Source organism: Condylura cristata, unplaced genomic scaffold, assembly GCF_000260355.1.
Source record: "Condylura cristata isolate star-nosed mole 26May11 unplaced genomic scaffold, ConCri1.0 scaffold00015, whole genome shotgun sequence".
Lineage (NCBI taxonomy): Eukaryota > Metazoa > Chordata > Mammalia > Eulipotyphla > Talpidae > Condylura > Condylura cristata.
In genome coordinates this window covers 17,789,828-17,808,058 of record NW_004567116.1, presented here as the reverse complement: position 1 = coordinate 17,808,058, position 18,231 = coordinate 17,789,828, and the positions used below count along the sequence as shown (strand labels likewise).

Sequence of the window (18,231 nt, the reverse complement as noted above, 5' to 3'; positions counted from 1 at the left end):
TGTCCTCAGGGCTTAGTGATGTAGTTTGGCTAACTGAATGAAAGAATAGTTGAATGGATGTTCTAATGAAGATGTTTCCTGTTCTAGGATGTTTACCCACAAGAAATCATTTCTAGCCTCTTCACAATTAATCCCAACAGCTAAGAATAGTAAAGGGAAGAAAAGGGGAAAGAAGGATCTACCATAGAAACAGATTAAAGAGGCTGAAATACAAGATTTACAAAGAACTCATGCAACACAACCAAAAGAAAACAACTTCTCTAAAGAAAAGAAAGAAACAGATTAAAGAACAAGAAGAAAAATGGAAATTGAGGAGGAAAAACTTGGGGAGAAGGGAAAAGAAACACTATCTAGAAGGGATCCAGAAAAGGAAATTTCTGCAGAAACCTTTAGAAGAATTCAGTTGATTCTGAATAATTAGAATAAAATAGGTATTGATCTTTGTGGGGAGAGAAAAAGATTTAGGTGGAAGAAGAATGAAAAATTAGAAAAAAGAACTCATGTTTCCTCTGGCTTCCAGCAAGTGCCTAGCCACTTGGGCCAAAGTGTGGAATTTTACATAATGTTTCACAGAATTAAGCATCTTATTTGGATGAGGAAGGATGTGAACATCTGTCACAGGATCTCTGGCTACTTGCTGCCTTCACTACTTAAAGCAGCAATTCTCTTTTTGATCTTCAGACCTCTTTATAAACACTCTTTAGCATTATCAAGGATCTCAAAGAACTTTTAGTTATGTGAATTAGATCAGTATTTATCTTATTACATATAAAAACTGAGAACTTAAAAAGAAAAGTTCAAGATTTCAACATAATAGTTATGTATTTAAGAATAAGGAAGTTATTATGATCCTGGCAGATATGGCCAAAGATAGCTAATAAAAATTAGGAAATACTGAGAACAAAAGTTAAAATCTCTATGAAAATGTACAATTGACACTTAACTCTACTATCATAGAAAATCTACTTTCACAAGACTATACATGCAAAAGGACTCTATAAACAGTGATGACATCATTGAACAGCAAATAGCCTCTGGAAATTTCCATTGCACTCAGTGAGAAACAGAGTGAAAAAAGCAAATCAAATCTTGTACTCATAATGTAAATAGTTTTCACCTCAGACACCCCTTGAAGAATCTTGGAGACGTCCCAGGCCTGGAGGACCACGCTGAGAACCAATATGATCGATTAATTTTCAGGTCACTTCCCATTTTATATCACTAATAATGTGTTTTTTTGTTTTTTTGTTTTTTTTTTTTGATGACTATTGTGTTCTCGTTCCCGGATCACCTGTTGAAATACGTTAACCTAGAGTAAAGACAAGACCCTTAGCCTAACAAAGCGAGAAGCCGGGGTTCGACCCGCGAAGACGCTTGGCTTAGCAGTGGGAACAGAAATTGCTCCTCTGAATTTTCCGACAACTCCTGATCTAGAAACAAGTCCAAAACTTGGCCAAGGCGGGGCCAAAACTGGCGGCTGGCGGCCGGCGGCCGGGCTGGCCCAGGATTGAGCGCCGGAGAGGTGGCGGCGGCGAGTGAAGCGCGGGCTCGGAGAGGACTCCTGCCAGCCCGCCGCGCGCCGCAGGTGGGCGGACCCCCGGGAGGGCGCGGCCAGGTGTTGCCCAGATAGCCGCCCCCTCCCTTTCCCACTGCTCCGCTCCTCCACCTCCCGGGATCCAGGCAGGAACCCGCGCGATTCCTGAGTCGGACCCCGGGCGCCTACCTCGCCGGTGCGCGGAGAGTTGCTGAGATCCCCGGGCCATCGAACCCGAGGGCCTGGCGGTCTCAAGGACCACTCGACAACGGGACTTTGTCCCAGGAGCATCTGGAACATGCACCGGGAGCTGCAGGTGCGGGGCGCGGAGGCTGAGCCCCGGCGGGGAACGGGTTACTCGGAAGGGGCCTCCAGGGCGGACGGAGTACGAGTCGTAAGAGACCCAGAGGGTCGCCTGCGGCCACAAGTGCCCGCTCAGCCATCTGCCCAGTCCGGGGGCGCGGCATTTGTCCCCGGGCGTTCTTGGGGCCCGTTTTCCTGGCGCGGGTCTGCCCTGGTGACCGAAACCACGCGCGGGGAGCAGTGGGTGACTCAGTTCTAAGAAACTCCAGGACTGAGCCAGGGGTTTCTTTTGATTGTTTTGTTTGTTTGGTTGGTTGGTTGGTTTTTAGTCTGTTGTTATTTTGTTAGTTTATTTGACAGTTGCCAGATTATGTTTACGCTTCTGGTTCTACTCGGCCAACTGCCCATAGCTACCGTCGCGTTTCCGCGTTACACAAGAAGTCCGAGGGAATCTAGGCATGCGGGAGAAGAAGGTAAGCGTGGTTTCAGTTTCCCAGAAAACACTCTTGGAACCGGGAGCCGCGTTGATATAGATATCAAACGAGAAAGTGCACTGTGTGAAATTACATTCCTCATCAATCATAGAAGTACTAAAATAATCCTTTAGTTTAATTTGCGGTCTACTTGGTAATGTGGTTTGTTGGTGTAAGTATAATTTACACAAATTTATTTCTGCAAGTTTCTTTTGATAAATATGTGAAGACCTGGTTTGTGGTTAACTATTTCAACTTCTGAAAATCAGAGAGGACGTTCTTTCTAGATGAGACTATTTGGTAATTATAATTATAATTGCTCCTTCTTCCTGGAAAGATGGCATGAGGGAGCTTGGAATCGTGCCTGGGCTTGTAGTGAGACCCTGGGCAAGCTACTTACTGACTCCTTTCAGCCCGATCTATTTATTTATTTATTTATTTATTTATTTATTTGTGAAATGATGGAGATGGAGAGTGGGCTGGTTCTGGGGTCCTTACTGATTTTAAAAAATGGATTATCTGAATAAAGTCTGATGACTATCCGAAAATTAGATTTGGGACCCACTAAGCTACAGTTCACATTTTATGGGGCTGGTTCCTGTTCCATAAACAGACTAGTTCCTGTCCACATTTAAAAAAAAACAAACAAACAAGAACAGCACACACAACGAGGGCTTTGCCTCTCAGCTTTCTCCTCCCTAACTAGCACCCTACTAGTGCTGGGGCTTGGGATCTGCTTCCCCATACTTTCCTGTCCCTTATTCCTTCACATTAGATGCTACTATGAGCTCATTTCATTTGGGGAGGATCTACTACAGTAATAATCCTAGATGACTTATTAATCATTAATACAGATTAGTATGTTAAGCCTTCCGATGGGTGTGTGTAGAGGTGTGTGTGTGCACACACAGGTGTGTGCGTGCGCAGGTGTGTGTGTTTTAAGATAGTGCAATATCTTTTAAAAAAAAAAATTTATACATACATACAGAACTGAGGTACAGGCCATAGGTACAAGGGTGAGAGGATTCACCAGAGACAAGAGTGGAGAGCAGAACAGGCAGATGTACTGAACTACACTGCTGAGGGGAACAGCAGTTGGGTCTGAAGAGGTCTGCTGCACCATGTGGCAGAGGATTGAACTCATGCTGCAGTGCTGTGCTTTAACTGTTGAACCACCAAGGAGGGCCCAATAGCACCATATCTTAGGGACTCAAATCCTTTACTTAGGAAAAATACTAAGTAATAGGACATAGGCTAGTTAGTGGTATAAAGATATTTTGGAAGGAGATTCTTCTTAGAACCACCCAAGTACACTCATCTACAGGGTTAATAGTTCATGCTCAGTAGGACCAAATGCTGATCCCAAAATGCTTGTGAGAATGTTCCTTCACATTACACAAGCATAAAAGACATTCACAAGGATATCACAAACTATAGAAGGAATGTGAGCATAGAAGGTCGGAGATAACTGTGGGAGATATAAATGAGGGCATATGTATTTTTTAAATGGATTTGTTTATTAGTACATACTGTGTGTTTGCTATAAGTTGCTTCATGCTATATGCTGACAATGAAAGGCTATGATCCCAACCTGGAGGATTTCTCCACCTGGTGGGAGAGGCAGGGTGTAAACAGTTTTTATGAACGATGAAAGAGGTAAGAATGTTCAACAGCAAAGAAGAGTAAACAGCAGTATTTCTGCCTCAGAAGAGTTTTATGGCATATAAGCCATTTTTTTTCTATCTGTAAATGAGATATAATAAATGGAGATAAGAAAAGTAACTAGAAAAGTAAGAGATCATCAGCTAAATTCTGATAAAGTCCAAGGGTGGAGCTGAAATGACTCAAAAGGGAATTTATTTAGAAAACATGAGAAAACTGAAGAAAGGAAAGAAGTGGAATGTCTGTCTTTGTAGATTTGAAATGGCAAAATGCACAGACAGCCTTCTAGGATGGTCTCTAGACAGGAGAATATAGATGGGAAGAGAATCAGAGGGATAGAAACAAAAGTGCAAAGGTCAGTGCATTCTCCAGCAATGTGCAGAGGGAAAATAGGAAGTCTTACCGGAAGTTCAGGAAATTCAGGTGCTGAGAAGTTTGAGTCTTTCAATTAAAAGTAACTCAGGTTTACTTAGAGCAAAAATAGCAAAGTATTTCTCCTGAGGTCAGAAAAGAAGTGACAAATCATTTGAAAAAGGCACTAAAGGTGACCCAATTAGAACACCAAGGAAGTGGCAAATAGCAGCTGGTAAAAGGTACAGGTAATACAGGGGTGAGGACTCTTTTATTGGAATAAATATCATTTCAGGAATAAAAATGCTTGTGACTCTCTGTCCTTCCAAATTGAAAGTAGCTTTATTTACTCACATATGGAAGGCAGTGCGTGGTGTTTTTACAGTTCAGATAATTTACTTACAGATAACCAGAAGACTCATATTTGGTGCTTTCTTAGTAAAATTTAAAGATCTGGAAATACCTGAGGAGCAATACAAAGGCATATTTCTTATTTTCCATTCTGAAAGCTGATGTCATGTAGTCATATTGCTAAGTTAGGCAGGCTTTTAGTTACTCCATCTCTAGTACAGGATTTTAAATCTATACCAGCCTGAGTAATACCAGGTTAGACTCATGTATTCCTTAATTGGTAGAATTTAGGTCCAAATTTTCTTCCCACTACAAGAAAGTTGAGTTCATTCATTCATTAATTTAAGTTTTGTTTTTTTTTTTTAAGTTTTTTTCACTAGGGTGAAGGCCAGAGGGGTGTGTGGGGGGGGAGGGTGGGAGCAGGTGGTGAGAGGATTCATCAGAAAGAAAGCAGGGGACAGAACAGAAGGATTTACTGAAATATACTGCTAAGGAGAGCAGTGAGCAAGACATCAAAGGTCTGCTGCATCATATGTGGGTCAGCTCCCTGGCTGTAGATCAAACTCAAGCCATAGAGGAGATAGCGCTGAGACTTAACCCCCTAGCCACCAGGGAGGCCCCAGTAAGTAATTTTATTTTTAATCATCTCTTTTGTGTCAGGCACCACCATCCCCTTTTAATGGAACATTAGCAGAGTGGCAACAAAACATGTGTAAACAAATAGCACACCCAAGGTGATAAGAGCTATGGAGAAAAACAAAGTATAGTGGTGGGTGGATAGGGATGGAAGGAGATAAGAGGACATGCTGAAAGTTCTATTCAGAGTAAATAGTAAGTACAAAGGCAGGAGAGAACCAGGTGTTGGAAGCCAGTATGTCTACACCAGAATATTCACCAGACTATATGGGAGCAAGGAAACCACTCAGAAGGTCATTACAGGAATTCCAATGAGAGATGATGAAAACTTGGAAATTTTTTCATTCTACCTCCATTTGGAGGTGACCCAAAATCTGTAAGACAAGGGACAAGAAAGAACAAGGGACAGGAAATATTTTACTTGCTTACCTTTTAGAATATTTCTTAAAATGACAATTGCCACTTACTCCATCCTCTTTCCTTAATTTAGATAGAAACAAATAGTCCAGAATGGGGCCTCCCTGGTGACCTTGGGGGGCGGGGGTTAAGTCTCAGCAGCATTACACTGTGGCCTGAATTCAATCCCAGCCAGGGAACCAACCCACACATGATGTAGCAGATCTCTCCTGTCGCTCCTGCTGATCTCTCAGCAGTGTATTTCAGTGGATCTGTCTGTTCTGCTCCCTATTCTATCTCTGGCGAATCCTCTCAGGCCCACACCACTAGTCTACCTCCCAGTTCTTCTACGCAAAAAATACACAGAACACCTTATAGAATAGTCTAGAATTGCACTGACCAGTAGAAATATCTCAACCACATAAATAATTCAAAATTTTCTAATAGCACATTGAAAAAGTAAAAAGAAATCACTGAAATTAATTTTAATAAAATATTTAAGCTAATATATGCAAAATATATCATTTCTCGGTATAAAAAATTAATGAGAATTTCACTTTTTTTTTTTAACGAGTCTTTGAAATCCCATGTATATTTTATGGTTATGGTATGTCTTACTTAATTCAGACTAGGACTCACTGGTCATCTATGACTAGTGGCTTCTTGAAAAAAAAGCAGTTCTATAAGATTCAGACTTAGAAAAATTATCTTGGACAAGGAGCTAAGAATAAATAACCAACCTGAAGTCAAAAGTCAGTATCAGTCTTCTAAGCCCTGTCAGCTTTCAGTTGTCCACTGTAATACATTCTTTCTTTGGTAATAGCAGTGAGAAATAACAATATTTTTAAATTCTTTTAAACGTTTGATACAGTTCTCAGAGAGCTTCTAAGTGCCAGTTTTTAGTAATGTGATCTGGAGCAAGATAACAGAATCTTTGTGACGAAAAAACAAGTTAAAAATGTGTGGGTTTGAAAAACACTGCCATGGTGGGATATTTTGGTTTTGTGTCAACTTGTGCTTAAGTCTCTCATGTTTACCATTTACATTCCTAGTCTTAGAAGGTTAAAAAGTGTTGTCAGTTTTAGTATAGATTAATATAATGATCTTCATTTGCATATATAAAATTATAAAATTTGGGGCCTCCCTGGTGGCGCAGGGGTTAAGTCTCAGCACTATGAAGTTATCTGTAGGCACTGCAGCACAAGTTCAGTCCCTAGCCAGGGAGCTGTCCCACATGGCACAGCAGCCCTTTCCTGTCTTGCCCTCTGTTCTCAGCAGGTATTTCAGTAGATCTACCTGTTCTGCTCCCCTGTTGCTAACCTACCGAGGGGTGAGCTGACCTCTACGTTCACCTGAATGTTGGAGACTCTGAGTCGGGAGAGAATGAAACAGGAACCTGGAGTCTGGAGTCCGAAGTCTGTTTATTAGGACCGCCCATGGGGGAAAAAAAGAAATGTGCCTGATGCAGGGAGTGGGTGCTTGTTTGTACCAGGGGCTTCTTGTAGCTTCTACTTGAAACACAGTAGAGGGCTGCAGCTATTTGCAGGACAGAGTGCACTGTGCTCTAATGACTTCTTTGTTGGCCTTACTGGGGAGTGTGCTCACCCATGCACAACATTAGCCAGGGCGGATAGGTGCACTTGAGGCCCTAGGGCGGACAGGTGCACTTGAGGCCCTATCCCGAGTTAGCCACACTCCCCACTCTGGTGATTTCTCTCACTACCACCACCCTCCCACACCTTTGGCCTACACCCAGTTCTTGTATGTATCAGTAAAAAGAAATCCTTTAAAAATATATGAAATTTAGACTTTTATAACTTAAAGAGAGCTTCGTGATTATTTAGTTCATATCCCAATTTTACAAATGAGGAATAGAAATTCAAAGATAAAAGTGACTTACCCCAGGAGATACAGTCAATAACAAAACCAAATCAAAACCTACCTCTGTGCTCACCAGTGGCGACTGCCCAGAATAGACTGCTTGCACATGCCTCCTCCACTCCCTTACCATCATGTCTGACAAGCACCCTATGCCTAAGACTGAGAAAGTTGTTAAGTCAATGTTTCTAAGGCAGAAATGCAAGAGAAAAAGCCACTGACTTCCAAAAAATTATTAAACAAGGGAAGCACCCAAGTGAATTATAAAGAGGCGTGCACCATCCATACACACATTGCACAAACATTGCCTTCTTATTTTACTTCTTTCAGCTGTCTTGCTTTGTAAAATGCAAAAAAAGTTGGATCAAATTTAAATGATTGTGTTGCTCTTTTTCACATTAAAGAATAGAGAACTTACAACTGACGCCCACCCAACCTTTCCCATCTTCCCATCTACCTCGCAGAGTAGAAAATGACTTTGCATGCTGATAAAGGAAGAAACTGAGTAGGCCAATAGTAAAATCTAAAGTAAAAGCCAAGTCGGTCCAAGGTGTGTGCAGGCTGCAGTTAGCATGATATTTTTTTGTTATTGTTCAAAATCACTTAAATTGTTGGAATGCACATGTTTTTAAATATGCAAATAAAATGTATTAATAACTGAAAAAGAAAAGCAAGAATCTCTGTCCTCTCATAGTTCAATACTCCATTTACCAGATTAATTCTTCTTAGCCAAGATAATAGGGAACCTGTCTGGTCTGTAACTAATTGTAAAAATAATTCACTGGAGGCAAAAGTGATATTTAAATATTTTCAGTTATGCTAATAATGTTGAATATAGCCAACTCAAGTATTTTCTGAAAGGTCACTAATAAATATTTCCTATTTTCAAAAGTTATTTTTGCTGATTGTTCTTTTGTCAATTTTTTTTATATTTAAACATACAAGAACTGGCCAGCGGTGTGGGGTGAATCATAAAAGCTATAAAAATACAGGCTATCAGTGTGAGGTAGAGGGCTGGGGTGGTGAGAAGATTCACCAGAGACAGAGAGCAGAACAGGTAGATGTTCTGAAATACACAGCTGAGGGGAGCAATGGGCAAGACAGGAGGCGTCTGCCGTACCATGTGGCTCAGCTCCCTGATGGAAGATTGCACTCAAGCTGCAGTGCCTGCAACTGGCTTCATAGTGCTGTGCTTTAACCCACTGCACCACCAGGCAGGGCCCTTGTCAGATTTTAAAACCATAAGAAAGTTTGGTATAATTAGACCACATCGAGAGTACGTCACTTTTTCCACAATTAAAACAGAAACATTTGCCTTATTCTTATCAACATTTGAAATCTTTCTATTTCTCTATTAGTCTTTGCATCAAAAGAAGAAGCAAACCTTTTCATACATAGACACCTCCTGTATAACAGATTTGATCTGGAGCTCTTCACTCCCGGTGACCTAGAAAGAGAGTGCATAGAAGAATTCTGTAATTATGAGGAAGCCAGAGAGATTTTTGTGGATGAAGATAAAACGGTAATTTGGTGACTGATGTTAAATTGCCTGGAAATTTATTAAATTGTACTTAAGAAAATAGCATTTCTGTCACTAGAGATTTTATGTTTTAAATAAAATCAGGTCTGTGTACCTATTATCTCTTCTGTGTTCTTAAAATGTTAATTGACCTATTTAGACTTGGTTTTCTACTTAATTAACTGGGTTTATAATAATAGCAAATTCTTAGTTATGTTATCGTTTAGTATATTTAATGATTATGGTCTTGAAAAAAGTCATGGAGCAGTGAATGAAATGTCAGGAGATTATTTGAGTTAGTCCTTTGGGTCAAAGCACTTTCTCTTTTTGACAAGAGAAAGTGCTTTGACCTGTTTTGATGACTTTACCTGTTTTGATGACTATATTTATTCTCAAATATTTATTCACAACCAATGTTGTCATTGCCCAGTGCTCTACTAGACACTAAAGGGACAAAATATAAGGTCCCTGCATTCAGGAATATATTATTTGGTCTATCTATGGAATCTAAGGGAGAAACTTTTAGAAATCCTCACTTAAATCAAATCCTGTTGGTTAATTTCAAAAAGGTACAAAATAAACAGGCAGCACTGTCTGTTATGATCTGTCATATTCTTGAAGAATGTGAAGTGATCAAAATTCTTTACTTTTGTAGATTAAATAACTCAGCTCCTTTCCCCCTTCCCTGCTAGTTCTCATTTTACTCATTGGGCAATCAGAACCTCTCCAGATATCCTTTAATATAACCTAGTTCTTTGTTCTTCCATAACTGAGTCCAGCCTTGCAGCCCCTGCAAGTGTCTGCTCCATCTGTTAGAGAAGGAAAGCAAAGCATATAATTTGTAGTGGTGACTGTTGAGATTTTGTTGCTTTTCACAAATCCTTTTCCTGACTTTATCTAATTATTTTACAATTCACTTTCTTTCTCTCATACAACAAACTCAGCTTAACCACTCAGATTTGGCCTTCCATCGATAAATATCTTTCAACAAAATCTGGCAAACTGAGGACTACTGAACTGAGGAAAATTCAGGTTCCTCTTCAAACATTATGAGTCCACTACCTCAGCTTCTATCTTTGGTATTTTCATTGACTCTGAATGCAGTGGCTTCCTTTGATGTCTGAATGGGGACACGGGGCAGGTAAAGGAAGAGTAACAGGGTTCAGTAATAGAGAACTACTACTGGCAGTAATCCCCCAACCAGTTGCAGAGTTGAGAGAAACAGTGGCAGTATAGAACTTTAATTAAAGTGAGTCACACCCTCCAGCTTGAATGAACTGGTATCCTACCAGTGGCACATGCCAAGAATTTACTGCCCCAGGTCTAGGTCACTGGGACAAAATGAAATGATAATAAAGAAATTAAATAAACTTGTAAAATTTACCTTTCTCTTAGATGACATTTTGGCAGGAATATTCCATTAAAGGAACAATCACAAAATCAGGTAAGACAGGAATTGATGAAATGTAATGTTTTTTTCCCACCCTCTGTCTGTTATAATACATTTAGTTTCATTGTTTTAAGTTTGGCTATTACTCAACAAACATGCCTTGTAAATCCAAGGAAGATTTCCCAATTATACAAAGGGCTATCTCAGACTGAGAAGGCCACATTCATCTATTTGCACACTGAAAATCAAGTTTGGTGAGATACTAGGGAAATGAGATAATAGGCTGTTTTAAACAACTCAGCTAAGTCAGGACTTGCATTGAATAAAAGTAGGACTCCATTAGTTTCAAGTAGTAAACTATTATAATTTTCTTTTTTACCATTACAAGTGAATAGGATACTTTGGCTACCAAGTGATTTAAAACTTTTAGAATTAAGTCAGTTCTGGAAAGGAGAAAATCTTTTATTTATATTGATCATTTCTAGATGCTTCTTAGGTAGGTTGTTTTGTTTGTTTACCAGCATTATTTCATTCCCCTTAGGTGGGCCCCAACCATAGGGAAACTGTATTGCATAAACATATTTAATAAATTTCTCTAATTACACTTATCTTGGTAGTTAATATCAAAATATCTCTTGGTAAATAGATATGCTTATTCCACTGAATGTTCACTATTATCCATTTACCGTGATCTATGGACCAATTCCAAAGAATTGAAACTATAACTGGACTCTTAGGAAATGTCATTTAGAATTATTTCAGGTTATGTCTCTAGCACAAAGACTGAAAAGGAATTAGCATTAATTTTTAGACACTTAATAGTGTGCTTAGGTCCAGTGTTATATTTATTGAGATCAGTTGTTATATTTGTGTAATATTTATGTTATTCTAATGATTTCTCTTAAGAAGGAAACCGAGAGAAAATCGATGTTATGGGCATTCTGACTGGATTAATTGCTGCTGGAGTATTCCTGGTTATTTTTGGATTACTTGGTTACTACCTTTGTATCACCAAGTGTAACAGGCAACCACACCCAAAGTAAGTACCTGGCAAAAATATTTTATTCAGTACCATACATTGTATACTGTTATTTTTAAATGGATCTAGCACATGCCTGCTATTTAACGAACTTTTTAGTTTGGAATAATTTTAAATATACAGGAAAATTGCCAAGATAGCACAGAAAATTCCCATATATCCTTCACTCAGTTTTCACCACTGTTAGCATTTATGTTTACTGCAGTACATTTATCAAACAAAGAACCTGACCTGCTATATTACATTATTTTAAGATTTACTTTTATTTATTTATACATATGAGAACGAGGTGTAGGCCAGAGGTGCCGGGGATGAGAGGTTTCACCAGAGACAGAGTGGGGAGCAAAACAGGCAGATTGACTGAAATACACTGCTGAGGGGAGTGGCACCTGGCCAGGATCAAACTCATGCCACAGTGGCTGGTGATAACTTGATAGTGCTGAGACTTAACCTCTGTGCCACCAAGAAGAGCCACGTGTGTTCCATTTAACATTGTGTTTAGTTGTCGTATCTCTTCATTTCCCTCTATTCTACGGCAGTTGTTTGGTTGCCTACCTTAACACTTAAATAGCTGAATGGTGTCATTTCTAAGGTCCTACAAAAGAATACAAATGTTAGCTTGATGTTTCAGTATTTCATTCACAAGCAGGATGCAGATATCAATGTCCTCCCATGGTTTCCAGAAGCAAGAAGTCCCTTTTTGTTGTTGTTTTTTGTTTTTTGTTAGTTTATTAAGACTTATTTATGCCTAGAAGAACTAGGTGTAGGCCAGAGGTACTGGGGGGTGGGAGGGGGTGAGAGAATTCATTAGAGACAGAATGGGGACCAGAACAGGCAAACTGAGTGAAATACACTGCTGAAGGGAGAGGCGGGCAAGACAAGAGAGTTCTGCTGCACCATATGTGGGTCAGCTCCCTGGCCGGGGTTCGAACTTAAGCTGTAGTGGTGATAGCTCTGAGACTTAACTCCCTAGAACACCATTGTGGTCCCAAGAAATCCCACAGTTTAACTGAGTCACAGAATTAAAAGATCTGGACATGGGGCTACCCAAAGAGAAGCAGAGTTATTAGCTTTTGATTCAACTATCTTAACTGATTAAAATAAAATGGGATAATAGAACATGAAGTAAATCTCCATAAACTTTCATTAAGGCCATAATTCTGTGATGCAAACACATAACAGAACCTCAGAATCCTTACTATAAGTAAATGCTGTTATTAATCAACTCAGTATGTGTAGATGACTAAGTGTAGAAATAACCTTATCCAGGAAAAGCACCAGATGCTAAGCAAGCTATTCAAAATTGATGCTTATTTTTCCCTATTCACACTTTCAAGTTCTTCAAACAAGCCCATGGTGTTGATTAGGTGGTGAATGGGTTCTGGAGAGAGATGGTGGTGGCAGCTGTGCAACGTGAATATAACTATTACCACTGAATTTTCAAACTTACAAATGGTTAAAATGGCAATTTTTTTTAATTTAAAATTTTTTTATATAATTCTTCATTTCGTGTATAAAATGGCAAAATTTATATCTATGGTGCCACAATAAAAATGTTTCTTTGTTGTTAAGGTAAGAATGTAGGACAAAAGAGATGGAGTTAGAATTCATCTGCTCAAGGACAAAAGCTGAAACCATGAGAATAGACAAGTTTTCTAACTGTGATGAAAGGACAGAGGCAAAAGTTGGAGCTTAAAGAATACCCACAGTAAGGGTGCAAAGAAAAAAGTGCTTGCAAAGAGAGCAGGGGAGTCCACCCCCCAAGCTGGAATTCCTAACTCTGTGAGTCATTGATGTGACCTACAGCCATGAACGAAGGAGTGTGCAGGAGTAGGGTCGGAGAACCCATTGCACATACAGAGAAATGTAAAAAAGCTGCCTTGGCAAGCAGCAGAGTAATGAAAATAAAGGCAAGCCCTTAATAAGGGAGGTTTCAGAAAGGAAGCACAGGATTTTTCAGATTCACTGGAAAGCAGGCTGCAGGTTAATTTTTGCAGAGCATCAGGCCTCCCGCACACCTGTGACTATGCAGGTGCTCCTTGCCGTCCGCTTTCTCCTTCTGCAAGCTAGTGGCCCTCCTACCTGCCTGTGACCTATGACCATGCTGGAGCTTCTCTTCACTGACCTCCCTTTGCAAAGCAGCAAAGGCAGCTCTCCTCCCAAGGCTGCCTGTCTGCAACTCTGTAACCTCTATTTTAGCAAACCTTTCCCTTTTGGTATCTGTGCAAACATTCTTTGCCCTTCCGTCCCTTTTATAGTAAACCTGCCCTTTTGGATATGAAAAAAGAAAACGATTTTTGCAGCGAAAGGTGATATGATGGAAGTACTCTTTGGGAGTGGATTAATCAGCAGTATTAAAGGGGGCAGAAAAGCATCAGCTTTTAGATGATCTCTGTGGTATCAATTACCTTGGCATGGAGTTGTACCACCTTTCAACAAAGCCTGGATTTGGTTTCACATCATACTTTGTGAAAGTTTTAATTTGTGAGAGGAAAAAAAGGGAATTAACATTCTTGAGTCCTAATTATAATTTTTAAGACAGTGCCAGATGCTTTCCATACAACATCTTCCTCAATCCATACGAAACAATTCTGTTGTGGTAGCTGTTACTATCTCTGTTTTACAGAAGAGGAAACTGAGTTAGGTAACTCACTTTGTTCACAGAGCTATAAAGTGACAGGTTTGGGGGCCCTCCCTGTGACACAACAGGCCTGCTAGGGAGGTGACCCACATGGTGCAGCAGACCTCTCCTGACCCTCCCACTGCTCCACTCAGCAATGTATTTCAGTCAATCTGCCTGTTCTGTTCCTTACTCTGGCTCTGGTGAACCCTCTCACCCCCCACACCTATGGCCTGTACCCCAGTTCTTGTATGCATAAATAAATAAATCTTTAAAAAAAATAATAAAGTGACAAGTTTGGGTTTCACATCCATATCTGACTTGAGAGCTTTTGAGCTTTCAAGTTACCAAACTTTTTTAGAGTTTATGGGAAAAACAAACCTGTTTTATGTTAATTAATTGGGTTCAATTCTTATCACAATAGTTAGTTGGGTTTTTAAATATTGCCATCATAACCTAAAAGTGCAGCCTTGCCTAAATCTAAAAGCTCTCTCTGTTTAGTTCTTCAGCTGCCTACATAAGAAGGGACCGATACGCTCCCTCCATCATTTTCAGAAGTCCTGAAGAAGCTTTCTTGTCTCCATCGCCTCCTCCAGCAGAGGACCCGGGACTCCCTACCTATGAACAGGCAGTGGCACTGACCAGAAAACACAGCGCTTCGCCTCCACCCCCATATCCTGGGCCAGCAAAAGGATTCAGGGTATTTAAAAAGTCGATGTCACTCCCATCACATTAACTCAGCTTGCTGTCTTAGTGGTATAAGGAAACTCATGTGATTTGCATACTTCATTTTCCTGGGACCAAAAAAGGACAAGTCACTTCATCCTTTTATGACATTGTGCAAGGAGTCAAGGAGGAATAAGCATGTGTACTGCACCATGGAAGTTCTCTTGGGATCTTGGACCTGAATTGTATCATTTTCATTTTCTTGAAGTGAAGAAAAGAACAATTTTTAATTTATTTTAATGGTTACAATAATCTGTTTCATGGATGGCATAGCAAGCAGTGGTAAACTATACTTTGTTCAGGTAAAGGCTGTAGATTTCTTATGCTGAAATTAAAAACTGAAGAATTTCTAATCATGAAGTCACCCTAAGTTATAATATTGGATCCTCTCTTTATTAGGATTTCTTTTTATTTGAAAGCACTTCTTAGAATTTCACATTTCAGTATACATTGGTAGATTTGATACATTCAGTTCCTTTTATATTTTAAATAATCAATGCATAGCATTTACCATATTTTGCAGGTTTTAGTTGTTAATTCTTGTCATCAGTCATTTTTCATTATGAAAGTGAGGTCAGTATTGTTCTTTTATAAGAAAATAGCACTTGTTATAGGGTTAATTCTTCAAAGAGTACAGGTTGCAATGGCAAGAATTGTTATACTAACAAATAAATGGGTCTCAAACCTAGAAATGACTAAAACTTGATACAATTACCCTGTTACTGACAAGTAATGGCCATTGCTATATCATATATATAATACATGTAGTTATTTATCTTGAAAACCTGTTGAACTTTATAATTAATAATTTGAAAACCTAGAAAAGTCTTATTTTTCTGCTATGAAAGTAACACTGATTAAAGTTACCACCGTATCCCAACATCTGAACACAAAAGAAAAACACCATAAGTAATCTTTTTAATCTATACTTTGTCTCTTCTTCCAACCCTATATACCACTACTTTTTCCTTAAGAAAGTCTTAAACTTCTGCTATAAACCTTTGGAATGAATGTATGTGTACACAAATGTTTATGAGTGGGTATGTATATATATGTGAACTTGTTTCCTTTTTGTAAGAGCTCAAGAAATAACATATTCCTGAGTTATAGAAAATTCTGTTCATTATGTTTTGTCAGGTATTGCAATTTCCTATTATTTAAGACCATTTATAAAATGGTGTTTTGTTTTATAATTTTTACAGAAGTTAGATGAAAACCCACATGCATTTGGCAATTATTTCCAAATTAAATGTTTAGAAAGTACTTATTATAAAAGTGTGTCTGAGTCTTTTTTAAAACAGCATGGTTTAAGGCAATAAAAATATAGCCTAATCATTACAGATTGTCAGAGTTTCCTTGGTTGTTTGTTCCAAAAATACCAACTGGCAACATCTAGATATAATTAGGAAAAGTGGTCTTTTTAAAGTCATATACACAGGCCCTTCCTGGTGGTGCAGCAGATTAAAGCAAGCCAGCCAGCCACTTCAGTGAGACTTCAATCCTCCACCCTGGAGGTGACCCACATGGCATAGCAGACCTCTCCTGACCTGCCCGCTCCTACCCTCAGCACTGTACTTTGTTGATCTGCCTGTTCTACACCCCACTCTGTCTCTGTGCACAGCTCCTGTGCCTCTGGCCTGCACCCCAATTCTGTATGCATAAATAAATAAATCTTTTTTTAAAAAAGTCACATACACAATACCTATAAGTATTATACTATAATACTTTGGCTTTGCATACGCATTTTCCTCATGTAATTTTGCACTCTATCTTTTAGTTATTTTAATCCACTTTAAAATGTTATGGGCAAATTCTGCATAACTCACTTTGTAATAATCAAACAAAGGCATGGAAGGCATTAAATTTGCCCCCAAATTTAACATTGATGGGAGGTATGTTTCAAATGAATAACACACTTTTTTTTTTTTAAAGATTGATTTATTTATGCATACAGAACTGGTTACAGGTCAGAGGTGCAGGGGCAGTGAGAGAATTCACCAGAGACAGAGTGGAGAGCAGAACAGGCACATTAACGAAGTACACTGCTGAAGGGAGCAGCAAGCAGGTCAGGAGAGGTCTGCCACGCCATGTGGATCACCTCCAGGGCTGGGGATCGAACTCACACTGATGTGGAGGCTTGCAGTGCTGCATCCTTACCCGTGTGCCACCAGGGAGGACCCCATCATATGAATAAACACACTTTTTAAGTCAGTCTTGTGCCTATAGATTTCCACTCTCTCAAATAATGAAATTAGAGGATCTTATTACGTAAACCTAAATCTGCAAGAGAAATTTACAAGCATTTGCCCTATATTTATGCATGTATGTAGGGCTATATATATATATATATATCTAGATAGATAGATAGATAGATAGATAGATAGATAGATAGATAGATAGATAGATAGATATGTTCTCACAATATTCATTTCTAGGATAAATAGAAATACAAGAACTGATGTTTCTTTTATTGAATCATAATATGAAATATTCCATGACTTGTTTACTCCCATTGACTCACAAGAGTGTAACTGCAAAATAAGCTTCAGAACCATTGACAACCCCAGCAACAGCCTAGATTTGTTACATACCATATTCAGAATAAAACTTGATCTAACTTGAATGAATCTAGAATTCATCAAGATTGTGAAATGACTGAGTTTTGTAGAGTACTCAATGCCCAATGTTGAGCTTTTGCCCTTTAATCATAACACAGGAAATTGATAGAATCATAACTGAAAGTTGCCTATAGTACTTGAAAGAAAAATGTCTCAAAATTATTCTCATACATTCAACATTTTGTCTCATTCACCTTTTTCTACTCCAGTTAATTGGGCTAACTACTCTTGTATAAGGTAATACCTTCACAGAATATTCTGTTTTCAAGTGAAAAAACAAAACAAGGACTACAAACTCTTCATCAGAGTGTTGTACCTATTCAAGACGTGCTCCGAGTGAATATACACACCTGAGTGCAAACTCCCATAACAATTAAAAACAAAAAACAACATTGTCCTCCATGACTTTAGTTTCTTGTTGATATATAAAATTCTAATAAATTTTCTACTTCTCAGATAATTTATGTGTATATACACTTTACTATATGTACAAGTGAAATTTTTTGTGCAAAAAAGTTTGTGTAAGTACTTAACAAAAGCTCAGTTTTCATACTATACATATTGTTTTTTGTTCTAATTGAATGAGAATTAAATTTTTATTAGTTTTATTTGAAATGTTGTTTATGGAATTTATACTATCAGAGGAATGTCCAGAATTTCTGTAATTTTTCTTTAAAAAACTAGATTCTTCTGTGAATCCTGTATGTGTGACATCTTTGGACATGTTGACGTATA

General features: G+C 38.8%; 1 protein-coding gene across 1 annotated transcript; it reads left to right on the top strand.

Annotated features, from left to right (window-relative positions):
• The first annotated feature begins 1,596 nt into the window (after window positions 1-1,596).
• On the top strand, window positions 1,597-16,105 carry PRRG4 (proline rich Gla (G-carboxyglutamic acid) 4 (transmembrane)). Its single transcript, XM_004682945.2, has 6 exons — window positions 1,597-1,850; window positions 2,186-2,310; window positions 8,943-9,106; window positions 10,499-10,547; window positions 11,400-11,532; window positions 14,654-16,105. Exons 2-6 carry the CDS (start codon window positions 2,208-2,210, stop codon window positions 14,886-14,888), a joined length of 684 nt encoding a protein of 227 aa, XP_004683002.1. The 5' UTR covers window positions 1,597-1,850; window positions 2,186-2,207; the 3' UTR covers window positions 14,889-16,105.
• The last annotated feature ends 2,126 nt before the right edge of the window (window positions 16,106-18,231 follow it).